Here is a 14,972-nt window from a genome sequence, read left to right on the forward strand (position 1 = left end):
GGTATCAAGTTATAATACTTTGGCACTTAAATATTGAAAAAATGACAATGGATGCATTGTATCAAACAAAACATTCTTACAACTCTTCAATCAAATATGTAACTTTAATAACATTTGACTTCAGTTTTTCGGTTTTCTTTAGACACAGAAATAGTTTAAAATAAAAGATAATATCAGAACTTTTTAGTCGATGCTGAGAGACCTTTACCAACATCCTAAAAGACTATCATATCAGACACATTAACTCCATATAAATTCTTTCAGATGTGATAAAATTTTAAGGACACATTCATAGATGGCGTCACTACAAATAATTACTTTAAAAAAGTTACATACTCATTGAAACTCGTCATATGTGGATATAAAAGCCAGCAACAATTCATATGCGTATTGTAGTGTATATGTTATATATATAGCTCCTTATATATTTTGGAAGACGTATAGATAATTATATAAAATTTTTTAAATATCATCAACCAATGGTATCTATGATATTGATAAATTGACATGATTAATAGCACTAATATAGTGTCTTAAAGTATTCGAACATTTCGATATTTGAGCAGCTCGTCTATAGTACATTTTTGCAAATAAGATACTAATAATAGATAATAATTACATTTCAAATACATTATAGTATGAGCAAGTAATTAAATATAGATAAAATTAAGGTTTTATGGAGCTCATTATCCAACTATTTATTTTTTACAGCACAAGCACAGAATATTAAAACTGAATATATACCATATAGTACTACTGTTTAATAAAGTTTATTATTTCATTAAATCGTCGAATTTTAATAACATATTTGGCTAACTTTTTGAAGCTAATAGTTAATCAGGATTTTGTATATATAATAAAACAAAACCATTTATACTAACTTTATTATTTTATATAAAGTAATAAATTTGTGTATGATTTTGATTTTATATCCAATAAAATGTTTCGACTATTTTAGATAGTAATCAGTAGGTAGTGAATTTTTATTTCTCTAATTACTATATAATAAAAATATTTATACTTAAAATTCCCTAATTTGAATTTGACAGGTTTAAATATAAATCAAATAATTTATACATGTATAAAAATACTAATTGACTTCGTCTAAATACAATAACCAAAGCATTGCTTTGGCTTTAATAAAGATAAAATTAAAAATTAATTAACTTTGAATTAATACAATTAATTTTGTAATTAATTTAATCTCGTTTTTATTTTATTCAATAAATTTGTAAAAACTTTTAGTAAGAAAAATATTTTCAAATCAAAAAGATTTTACAATCAAACTTACAAATTATGAATATAAAGCCCTGATTCTTAAAATTATATTTAAGAAAAAATAATTACATAAAATTAAAACTAATAAATTTAAAATATAATAGATTAAAGTTTTAGGTAAGAATGTGTTATGTGATATATACTAATTCAAATTTATAATTTATTTTGCTATAATACTTCTTATAATTAATGTATTTCTTTCTCCGTTCCCAATGAGAAAGAAAGCAGAAGGTGTTTCCAAATTCCAAATTAAACAAACCTTTTGACCATCAAAATTTCTGACTCCATTTAAGTATATTAGTATATTAGTATTCTCCGTTAGTTCTCAATTTTTTTCCGACCAAGGACCATTATGATATTTTTCTTTTTAATAGGGGTCATAAAGTTTAAGAATAATAAACTGTATGATTATTTTAATATACTTTATACATCTCTGGTATAATGTATAATGAATTGCTTGTTTTCTAATTAGTGATATCTCAGTGAGAAAACTACAAGCTAACATATGTATCCGTACCTGTTAAATTTAATTCACAGGCTATTTTCAACCATCTAGCGGACCACCGGTTGGGAACCACTAATATAGACGTATCAGATATAAAACGAAATGATATATAATGATACATATATTATTTTAGCTATTCGAGGGAACCGTTATTAAGATTTTAGCGACTTTTCAAAACTTAAAAATTTGTGCAAACCTGTTACTGTATACTCCGACCCGCAATATACAGTAATACTCTATAGTTGTGGATGAATTTTCTTCAGTAAAGTTACAAAATTATTCCACCTGGCAGAATGAAAATCCCACAAAAAAGTATCAAAAGACCATTACATTCACGAATTCACAAAAAGTCACCGTATCGTGACATTTGATCTGGAGGTGTCAGAAATATGCATATATTAAAAATTTTTTTTTCCAAAAATTTTTGATCTTTTATTTTTTGGTACATTCTGATAATCTGAATTGCTTAAAGAGTTATTAAATATGCGCACTCAAAAGTTACAATTTCCTTATTCAATGTTTGATATAATTTATAATCAAAAATGTTTTTATTTTCAGAATTTTCTCGCAGCTAACGCTCAGTGCTGGTGGAATGCCCCATTAACCGCTGCAACCCGTGCTTTAAAATATGCTGGACATGTTGCACCTGGCATGTTATTAGTAACTGCTGAACCATGTGCACTCGAAGTACTTAGAGGTGCTTACGCACGTAGCGTCTTAAAACCGCCAGCGACCTATGTCATCAGTTCAGTCGGTAAGTAAAACTACCAATGAATCCAATCAATATACAATATACTGGTTGATTTTATCTATGCAACGGTGTTTACCACTTAGTCCTACCTTTAATAGATAAATAATTATAATATATACTATTCTTATTAGTTAAAAAAAATTTGATCATAGTAAACTATTGTCAATTATCAAATAAAAACTAATATAACAAAATAATAATTCCAGGAAAATTCTTAGAGAACAAAAAATTTAAAGTTAAACTTAAAATTATAGCCACATCTTTTTTTGTTATAAAGTTTTTACGCTCTATTAAATTTTGCAAAAACCATGAGTTTTTTCCTCCCACCGGGTGTGAATAATCTTGAAGATGAAGATTTATTAAAAACAACACAGCTCGAAATTTTATATTGGTGTCGAAAATTGGGCGTTTCACCTTTACATTTGTTTCGACTTTCCGAAAACGAGTTACAAGAAAGATTTACCGCAGTAGGATATATCGATCGTTCCAAAAAACAAAAGAGATCTAAATTTAACAAGTTAAGAACGATGATTTCAGATAAAAGTAGGCTGACAGGTGGAAATGAAGATGCAATAGAAAAAATTGTTTCACTAGTACTTAAAAAAGCTGCTAAAGAAATCTCTGAAATATTTACACAAAAATTTGAAGTTAAAAATCATTCTGAAAAACAAAATGTTAACAATAATGATCATTCCTTCGCGAAACTAAATGATTCTATTCATGAACGAAATACATCCCATTGCAATGGCCACTCTCACTGTTCATGTGCCAACTGCATAAATCCTACTAAAAGGAAGTGTGCTGATCATATGTATGATTTCTCCAAAGTAGTGGAACCGAAATCCAACAATCACTTCGTCAGCTATTTTTCATGTCCAAATAATTGTTTTCAAACCAATCCCATGGAACCAAACAGAGAAAATCTTTCAAAACATTCCACAACGTATGATTGCATTTCACCAATGAAAGCACCACAAATTAATAAAGGCATTTCACTGTCATATGATAAACCATGTGGCTTTCGACCAATGCCACGTGCGACTACAAGCAGGATAAGTGATTCATTTGATTTTCATTGTTCTGAAGATAATAATTTTAACTCCACAAAAACAACAAGTGTCCTTTTTACACGTCCGAAAGGTGGCCAATCTGATAGAAATGACAATTATCAACAAAATGAGAGTTATTATTATGCACAGTCAAATTCTGCAAATCCAAATTCATATTATAATTCAACGCCAGTTCCCAATCAACCCAGAATTCATTTTTCACAGATTAGACAATATCCTGATACTCCAAATGTTCGTTACCAAGGACAACAGGTACATTTTACACCACCTAATGAGTCTAGAGGACCATCTTTAAAATATGGAAAATCCAAAATATGGAATCCGCACCCCAGTTACGGATTGGAAAACAAATATTTTAGTTCCATAAATGATGATAGCGAAGATTCAGATCCAGAGATTGAGATAAGTCATGATTCATTATCTTCGCTGGCAAATAGTATAAATTCGACCTTATCGGACATATCCATAAATATGAATACTGGAGGAATATTGGATCAATATCTTGAACTAACACCTGAACCTCCGATTTCTGCTGGCGATATTATATTTAATGCAGATGCGTATTCTAGATTACATAATCGCGCAAATCAGTTTTTATTAAAACCACTACAACCAACTGAAGCAGATCCTTTTCCCGGACAACATCAAACTAATGGTATTTTTCCAAAATACAATGCTGTAAGTACAGGGTATCCACAAGACGTAAGTTTGCCAGTAGAGAATCAGTTAAGTGCACCTAATCAATATCCTCAACAGAGTGCATTATCTTCTGAGACTATGACATTTAATACGCTATCAACATCTGCATCTAGTTCGGCTAGTGACGAAAATCCATTGGATATGACTGTGAAAGAATTTTTTAGACGTTATCTACGGCAGCCATAGACAAACATTTACAGAATTGTTAAAAGTATAGTAAAACTTCATCTATCATTTACTAACATGATTGTAAATGATAACCAACTCAAAAATCCTTATTGCAAATATTATTGAAAAATTCTTCCTCTTTAATCATTATTTAAGGAAATAAAACGTTAACTAAATGGCTTAATAAATTAGTGAAAAAATAGGTGAATACAAAACTGAATAAACATTTTCTACTGTTTTTCATATCAAATATATATTTAATTGTTTTTCCATATATGAATTTTATTAGTAGTTAGAAAAACAAATAAATATCTATTTGATATGAAAATCTGGTAAGAAAATGAAGAACTGTAGAGCGTAAGAAATTGACATTAGTGGCAATAAATTTTAAGTTTAATTAAAATTTTCTTTTTGACTTTTTAATTATATAAACACAATTATATTTTTGAACCCGCCAAGTGCAGTAAAATATCTATTGAATATTGTCTTATCATGAATGGTTTGTATCTTCATTATTAATTTCATTACACTGCAATGTTGTGTTATTAGAGGCGTGTATTAAAAATGTGTTATCAAAACATAGATATATCATATATATGAATAATATAACATTCAATGATATGTTAGACTCTAAATAAAACCAAAAAAAAATTTAAATTTATTTAGTAACCTAAAAAATAGGCCTTAACGAATGCAATACAATCATACCAGCACTTAACCCAATCCTACACATATATTTCGCAGGCTGTCAGAATCATCGCCTTAAACTCTTGCTGCAAATTTTGTGATTCTTAGGGTAGCAGAGTCTACAGTCATAAGGAAAGTAAATCATAGAGTCTTCAAGAGGAGCAGAAAACTACTTTTGCCATTACAACAACATTAAGGTTTTAAAAATAGTCGGGTAGTACTTATATAGGTATTAAAAGATTGTTCGGAAAATAATTTCGTTTTTTTAAATAAAGGACTTAATACGTTGGGTGCACTAATAGAGATCGTTGGATAATTTTTTTTTTATATTAGTTTGTGTTAATTTTTAAACAATCTATTTATGTATCCCAACTGGGTTTTTAGAATCTGACTAAATCGAGTTTTCTGTGCCTTAAATATATCAGCAGAAAAAATTTAGTTATTATATATCAAAAATAATTACATCTATCAGTTTCACTTTATAATATGCTATCCTAATAATACCAAGATATTTGATGGATTTCATAACGCATATTTAGAATTATGCGTTTTATATCCGAAGTGTGACGTTTTAAGCCATTTAATATATGAAAGCAGCTCTTTGCCTTTGCTAAGTCTTTATTAATCGTTGCATGGCTAACTTTTTCTATCCAAAAAACGCAAGAGATCAGAAACTAATTTAATAAATTATTTTTTTAAGTTTTTTGTGGATGATCCAATAAAAATTTACAAATCGCTTTTCTGAAACTTTTTACTAAATCAAATCAAAGTGTTTTCGGGCACTTAAGTATTTGAAATCAACTCTCTATATTAATGTAGTTATTGCTGTTCTTCGGGCTCGAACATTAACTCTTAGTACCCTTTCATAGAAGGATTTTGTCACATCTGCTATATACAGGAAAGTTTTAAACTAGGTTAATATTTGACTACTCCCATTCACAAAATTTTTCTCCTATAATATATATGGCAAAGGTCTGTAAGAATGTTTCTGTGTTTTCTATACATAGTCTGCATTCGTAGGTTTTAGATAGTTTTAACAGCACTTGCATAAAGATGTATTGTTATGTACGTTATATACATATATATAGTCTAATAAGAGTAAAAAGTATTTTTAACGATAATGAACCATATTTAATAAATATTTTGTATAGGGCTAGGTGTTGTTGTGGGCGGAATATCATGAAAAAAAATTAAGACATTTGTATAACATTGCAGGTATTTAGTACATCAAATTTCAAGAGAACATAGTTTTTGAGATTCCGCCATATGCCCTTATAAATGCATTGTAATAATAATAATAAATATATTGCAAATACAATAAGGATATAATAATAATAGTTTTTGAGATAAGTAAAATATTTTAAAATGTTCCATGTTTGCTCACAAATTTGGAGAAGTTGCGTTAGGGCGTTTGGGCTAATATTCAAAACAAGACCATCTCAGAAACAACATTTAAAAGAACTATATTTCAGTATCTGTACTGGTTCAGAAAATACAGAATTTTGATTGCAACGGTTGCCAATCTACCTATAAAATTTTTATTATTTAAATATCTATTCATTATAATGTCTTTTTTTTCATATGTGAATATAAATATAACAACAAAAAAGATAAAAACTAAAATTAATATTCAATTAATTGTAATTTAAAATTTCATGCTCATTTCAAGCATATCCTTAGGTTTCATCGTTTAACTTTAGTTTTAACATATCCAAATCACTTTTAATATATTTTTTTTATTTTTGCTATTAGCACTGCTACTTGTTAACATACATAAACGTCTACACATATATATTATCAAGAGTTATACAATATTTTATATTCGATTTTATCTGTAAAATCTTCACGTTTTCCTAGTTTATTGGAGCGACAAGCTGAAATTTGCATATCAACATCGCACTTTACATGCCGTATCCATCCGTACGGCATAATGACGATCTCTTTATGCAAAGTTTTGCTTAAGCGAATGTTTTCACAAGACATTAATTGCTTCCGTCAGCTGCTATTCCAACAAATTGCTAACAAGATAACAATAGATTCTTCATAACAGTGGCAAAAACCAAAAATGAATTTTTGTTACTTTTATTAAAAACTGAAACTGTGATAAGCACCGCCAATAGCCACCGATGATGATACGAGTATCCGTAATTGCAAATGCACACATTAATTTTGATATTGTATCTTCGTGCGGCGTTGGTGTGTTTGTATCTCATATTGCCAACTGCTGCTACTTACTTCATCGCAGCAAAAGTGCAATTTTATGCAGTTAAAGAGTTACAGAGTTACAGAGTTAAAGATCAAACAAATGAAAATGAAAACTGAAACTCAGTTGAAATCAGTTAGAGGCCAATCAAAAAATGCGTTTAAAATTGTAAAACAACGTCAATGATTGTTAAATGTAAAATAGAGACATTTTTTAGTACATAAAATTATTTTAATAATTTTGCACTTTTTTGCTTAGATTGTCGTTGTGCAGTTAGCAAAATTCCCTCAAGTTATTTTGTTAAAAATTTTACTTCATTTCATTAGAAAGAAATCCGTGCGATTTGCATCATTGCGGACGCACTCTCATATTGCATATTTCTCCATAATTTCTTCAATACATTTGCCAACGGATAAACGCGCCATATTATCTGATAAATGTCAGTCATAAGCATCGTAACAAAAATCGTGCAAATAACTACAAAGTATCTTAAAGGAAAATGTTTTCAAGGCATTTTTTTTGCTTTTTGTTTAGATACTTTTTTTGGGTTCATATTTCCATATTAGTTTGAGTATTTATCTACTAGTAATGTTTGATTTCTAACACGAAGTATATTTTATATTTTTGTTAAGAAATTGACGTTGACTTCTTAAAATTATTTAAAGAGTAAAGAGAGTCCAATTGAAATCAATAAAGATGCAGCACCAAAACTTGCAGCTATTAAATCTGCTTGAATAACTTAAAATATCCTCAGCACGATTTTGATTGCAATTTTTGAGTTAAAAAAATATCAAAGTATAAGCGACACAGCTCACAGCTACGAAAAAATTTTATTGTTAAATTATAAAGGACATAAGATATTGCACTATAATTTAAAAAAAATAATATTAAATTATTTTAGCTTTCAAGTCAATTATGGCAAAAAACTTTATTCGGCGGTGATAAAAAGTCAAATTTAGAAAATTATACAAATTATAAAAACAAAAACAAAAACTTTAATAAAATAATTTTGAATATATATATTTAAGCTCACAGATAAATTAACAGAATATCTCTATATTATTTTGAAAATGAGTTTTTCCAGAATTTCTAGTTCTCAGAATTGTTTAATATATAGCACATGTTATTTTGTACATAGACTTTGAAATGTTTGCTGAGAGACCCAAGATTCAATGATTCTGGCGAGTTCACATCTACTTTGCTTCAAACCGTATTTATCGTCAAATGTGTTAGGAACTTGGTTGGTCAGTTTCTTGCAGTGACCGATTCGTAAAAACCCACCCGCCTCACATAATTAGCAAAATAATTATTTCCCACTTTAATAACTCATTTCTCACTAGGGTCTCTTGAGATAAACTAGATTCATTAACAGATTTTTTGTTCTTACCAACTGTCAAAAATTAACTACGGTAATAATCTGATCTGAATAGTCTCTTATTTATTCTCTGTCAATCTGTTCTGGAAAAAACTGGACAGTCACAACGAAACTGTGCAATTGTTTCTTCTTCATCCAATTTATGTTCAATGTTCTATATAGCTGTGACTTGAAAGAACTGCGATTATTTTGACAGTATGAATTTTATCCCGAACCGGTGTTCTGTGATGACCGGTTCGACTGAGATGTTTTACATATTGTAAATATACTAAGAACTGCTAAGTATACTGAGCACAAATTTTTGAACAATAGTGATGTTCAAGCGTAACACAGTAACTTGACAATTTTTTTTTTGATATTACAATATTATTGAGTTATCGCGACATCACATCTGTATAAGACTAGACTTTCTTTATTTTGCGATATTTGTCGAAGTTCAGTAAACGATTTGTCAGTTTCAGTATTAATTGTTCTTCCCTGAGGATTTCATGTCAGCGCTGCGTGCGGGATATCGTCATAAAGCTTTCGCATGGTATGGCTTATCCACCCATTTTTCGCTTTTAAATTTTAACATTAATAGACATTTGGTTAGTTTACCTTCAGTGTGCTTCATTTGATATCGTTCTTTGTCATTGTTCTTGAAAATCATTTGTTGTATCCTTAAGCTCCTAATGCGGTATGGAATTAAATAATAATAATAATATAATACTAAAACCACTTTTGAACAATAAATTGAAAACAATTTTCAAGCAATTGATCCGTTAAGGTTCCTTTTAATAGTCATTATAGAAGTTTCACACAGAAGAAAAGAAATAAATAAACAATTGGTTTTCTCTGTGACTGTCCTCCTTTGAGTTCTAAAGGAAACAGAATTATATGGAAATACTTTTTTGAAAGTATAAAGATATTAAAAAATCTGTTAAGTTACTTAAACACAATGGAATTGTTATAGTCTTCTTTTTTATCTTGCAAGGAATATGGTAGTGAAATGTCGAATATCATTAATTATGAGCAGTGGCATGATAAGTACTGACCTAATCAACCAATCAACTAAAGACACCTATTTTGAGCAACTTTTACCGCTACGCAATGTGGTGATGTATTATATATGGAGCGTCTACTAGTTGCATATGTATACACTTTAGATAACGTTAGTTGGTTTGTGTAGTGAACAACTTTACTTCTAAATATCTTAAAAACGAATTTATATCGACATGAAGCGCGATAAAAAAAGTTAATCAAAACAGAGGACTATACTTAAGTCTGTTGCTAAGTCGGGGCCACTCAAGAGTTGGGATATTTTTTTTTTTGTTGAAAAAATTGACATCAAGTTTTTAGTTCCTTTTTAGGTTAAAAAAAAATTATTTACTACCTCAGTAGCAAATTTTCCTCATAACAGCTGCTAGTAACTGAATAGTAATTAATATCCTTAGTACTATCCTGTTATCATTTGTAATATTTTTTATTTTTATTATTTAAACTCAATCAGTAAACTTAGAATATGTATTTTTAAATATATCTCAACTGTACGAACTTCTTATTAGTAATTCTGATCTATAGTGTATATCTCTCACAAACAAAACTAGAAGTCTTTAGAATGCAAAAACTATAAAATTAAGATTCAGTTTAAGTTGTTGCACTCTGAAAAGTTTTTGTGTTGTACATTAATTTAGAAATAAACGATAAAAACGTTTTAATGATTTTAAAATTATATTTTTATTGTCCCCTTTGGCATAGGTACATGTACATACGTACGATAGTACATATGTCAGACATGGCACAACGAACACATTTCCTACATTTTCTAGCTTAAAAAGTTCATTGAAGGCACTTGTCAAACTATTGTTGTTATACGAGTATACGAGTATATGACATGGCGCTCCAAGCGTCCATACTAACACCAATTCCAGCACCAACCTTCCATAAATTTGTACCACAAGAGCAACACTCATGTTGGGCAATTAAAAGTTTTTGTTGAACCGCAAAACACAATGTTTCAGCGTTTTTCCCGTGTTTACTGCTGTTTGTTGCTGTTTTCTGCTGTTTGCTGCTGTTGGTCTAAATAATACATAAAAATATTAATTTTAAAGAGAATTCATCAGCAACATAAACGCAAACGCTAACGAAAAAATCTGATAGCAGCAGCAATTGTTGCTATTACTTACTTTCTTAAAGAATCCAAGACAACAAACGCGTAATGATCACCGAAGCATGAGCTTGCAATTGTCATGTCAAGTCAAAATGTTGCCAGTTTGTTCTACAATTATTGCTGGCGGCGCAACCAAAGCAATTTACCCAAACAACAACAACAACATTTTAAGATAATTGAAAGACTATTTCAGCTATTTCAGGGAACTTTAGAAAAGATCATTTACCTTTTTTTTGTAACATTATAGAATTATTTTAATGGGTGGGTGCCTCGTTGAACGGCTTAAGTACTTCGGTAGTTAACGGTTTAATAAATTAAATGTCATTATGTGAATTTCTCCGTAACAAATTCAGAAACAACAGAAACTGAGATCCAAAAATGTTATTATTCAGAATTTTGGCCACAAAAATTGGGTTCATTTAACTGTTCATACATACCTATATATATGTCATTACAACACTTTCCTAGATTTTCTAATAATACAAGTATTGCGGAAGATTTGCTCAAGATTTTGCTATTGTAATCATTATAGCTTTAAAAATCCTTTAAGGGAATTGGTTCTTTGCTGCTCACCATAGCAGTTTGTTGCCAATATTAGACTTACCACATTTTCCCTTAAGCCAGCAACATTGCAATCTTTGAATGTTCATTAAAATTTCTATTTTGTATCTTTTTTTGCATTTCCGTGACTTTATTTTTTTCAGAGAGATTTCAAAAACCTAATACTCGGATCGGCAGAAAACAAAACCAAAACCAAAGGGTTTCTTTTATTTTTATAATTAGCACAATAAATAGTGGCAAGGGCCAATTTCGTTTTCATTGCTTGCACGATCAAATTTGTTTACTTTTTTAGTTGATCTTTTGCACTTTGATCCTCTTAGTGAACTATTGTTGAATGTTGAACGTTGAATGTTGAATGTTGAATCATTACTGCTTTGTTTTGAGATATTGTGTCACCAAAAATATTGAGAGAAAAAGTGTTACTGTTTTTCTGAAGTTTTCTTCATTCAATTTTCTTGAGGTGATCATGACAAAACCAAAATATAGTTATCATGGCTTTAGAAACGTGACTTTATGTGCCTAATGCAATACCTTTTTCTAATAAAGATTTCACTTAGATTAATTACGATTCAACAGAGAGCAAAATATTTAATTAAAAACCAATTTTCTATTCAGTTTAATGATTCCCTAAAATAAAAGATCGTTTAAAACTATACTCTATTGATTTAGCTTCTGATTTTATACTACTAAAACAAACAAAAACAAACTTTACAGAATACAGGAAACATTGAAAATAGTAAAAAATTTTCCTTAATAACAATTCTTTCATTAAACATAGTTTATATAGACTTTTCTTTCATACGCCGTATCTTATGCCATTTTCAATTAGTAAATCTGAGGCAAATTCGTATCAATCGAAATTCACTTTAAGTGCAATTTTCATCTTTAATTGGGAAATCTCGAGCAAAATGTATAACTCTTCTGATTAATTTATTACACTCCAGATATTTTCTCAGAGTAATAAGATTACCCTAAAATTAACAGCTGTTTTATATAACTTGTCAAATAAATTCGGGCTTTATTACAATGATATTAGTTTACTAATGGCTTTTTCGATTGATAAATCTGTGGTAGCTTTTTTAATTGAAATTCACTTTTAGTACAATTTTCATTTTTGATTGGCGAGTCTTGAGCGAAATATATAACACTTGAGATTCAGTTATAACACTCTAGATATTAAACCAGAGTAACAAAATTACCCTGAAATTAACAGCTGTTTTATATGACTGTTAATTTCAGACGAAAATTAACTTTTTTTCACATGTGTATTAATTGATTGAATGAAGACTTACCAATCGAAAATGCTATTAACCAGTTATTAACCCAAACTAGTCTTAACTTCACTTTCCATGTGATTTTTAGATTTATTGAACCATTCCCTGTATTTATTCTATTTTGTTGAGAAACATTTTGTATATTCTTATTCAAACCGATAAGACAAATTGATTTACGTGTTGAATAGTTTATAAACCATATATTTGTATATGTTTCAATTTCAATGTCCATTAACTGTTAAAATTCAAAAAAGAGGGCATGTCCTGCTCAACTTTATTCCCAAAATATCAACAAGTTGATAAAAATAGATCCACAGAGTCATTTGAGCATACTTGAGTATAATAACTTAGTACCCGTTTTTTATAGTTTCCGATGATATATCAAAAAAATGTTGAATTGTAAAGAAATTCGAGATTAATAATTTTAGCCAAGAAAAATGGATAGAAAATTGGAACCAAATTATTAAAAGTTCTAAAATCAAATATACAAATGATTACATATAGGAAGGTACAGGAACTGAAATACTATGACCTATATACTACGTAGCCGCGTCTATGAAAGTGTCTAATTGCCTTTCAAGCAGAATTTTTTACCACAAAAACCTATACTGGCGAATATTTTGATTTTTAATAAAAAGAATTATTGTTTTGTCCTAGACCGCAAAAGAATTCTGGGCTAGAAAGCAAAGCTACTGGTAGTTTGTCTGTTTTTTTTTGTTATATCTAATCCTAGCATACACCGAAAAGCATACAATCTGTACTTGATTGTATTATATTTAACACCACAAAAAAAATTTACGATATTATAAGGTAGGGTTAATCGACGAGCTAAATCGATTGGCTGATATCAGCCTCATCTGGGTTCCTGGACATAGGAAATCGTAGGAAACGAGAAAGCTGACAGTTTAGCCCGCTCTGGTGCCTTCCTAGATGCGTTACTGGCGGTAACGGTTTATATCACCCTAAAGAATATTAAGAGAAGTACCTTCCTCTACTTTCTGCAACTTGCCAATAACAGATGGAAAGCATTTAGGTCATGTGCGACTTCTAGGTTTACATGGATCTATAATAAAAATAAATCCTCGGAACCTTAGAATAGACCCGATCAAAAAATACATAAGGAACAGAGCCCTGAAGTTATATGCGAAAATTTACAGGCTATCCTACTTATCCTACCACTATCTAATCTTAGAGTAATCACTCTTCGCACGGGGAGGTACGCAGATCTTAGATCAATCACTGAATAATCAAGAAGCTCATAAGGAATACATAAATTAGTCAATGAGATGGGTGGGACCCTGTAGTACCCCCAGCTATCAAAGAGTAAAAGTGCCCAGTTGTGCTGACTCGAAAAAAAGGATCAACATACATACATACTGGTCATTGGTGTGTAGAAACTCACGCAGAGAAACAACGCATTCCCCATAACCCTCACTGCAGAAGTTGTGAAAACACGCAGGAGAAAGAAACCATAATACATTTTCTCTGTGAATGTCCGACTTTGGTGTCCAGAAGAAATAGGTTCTTATGAAAATACTTCTTTGATAGTTTATCAGACTGTTCATCGGTGAAAATTAAAGACCTATTAAATTACCTAAACTCAGTGGGATGGATTTAGTCTTTACTCATCTATACTAGGATTCTTGCGAGGAATGTGGTAGCAAAACGGTGAAAAAACGCTAATTGAGGTACATGGAAGATACCTAAAAACCTGCCACTGCAACCAACAACCAGCCAACCATAAGGAAAGGGAGTGGTAAAGAAATAAAATTTAACTGATTTACTACATAGATTTTTTTTTATTAGTTATTTCATTATTATTTTAATTTAATTAAATTTTAACAATTATCATTAGCAAATTTTTTTTCTCATTTATTTAAAAAAAATTGACAATGACTTTACCTTATATCCAATTCAAATCTACTGTATTGCAAAATATTGCTACTTGTAAAGTATAAAGTATCCTTGACTTTCGTTACACAATCTCAATCTCAAATAATGGCAAAGTTGTGTATTTACAGAAAATTTACAGAAATTTACAGAAATGCCATAAATCGAGACTGTAAAAAACACACGCGATACTTTATCACCTCATACGACGTATCGGATAATTGTACCCCCCAAAGGTGTGCAACAACCAACAAGGCAGGCCCCTTTAATAAAAATTCAATTTAATATTTATCAAATGTACGCCCCTATCAAAACGCCTCTGTGGCGCACTGGACAAGACAAAAAGATTCAAATGAAAACTA

The 14,972-nt window shown here is 29.8% G+C and overlaps 1 protein-coding gene across 1 annotated transcript in view; it reads left to right on the forward strand.

The window, feature by feature from the left end:
* LOC119665907 overlaps positions 1-14,972 on the forward strand; it is a 98,433-nt gene that overhangs the window by 58,532 nt on the left and 24,929 nt on the right. The window contains exon 4 of the mRNA XM_038075167.1: positions 2,342-2,537. Within this exon, the coding sequence (XP_037931095.1) occupies positions 2,342-2,537 (196 nt within the window). The remainder of the gene's footprint in view (positions 1-2,341; positions 2,538-14,972) is intronic.

This window comes from Teleopsis dalmanni, chromosome 1 (assembly GCF_002237135.1).
Source record: "Teleopsis dalmanni isolate 2A chromosome 1, ASM223713v2, whole genome shotgun sequence".
In the NCBI taxonomy this organism is placed as follows: Eukaryota; Metazoa; Arthropoda; class Insecta; order Diptera; family Diopsidae; genus Teleopsis; species Teleopsis dalmanni.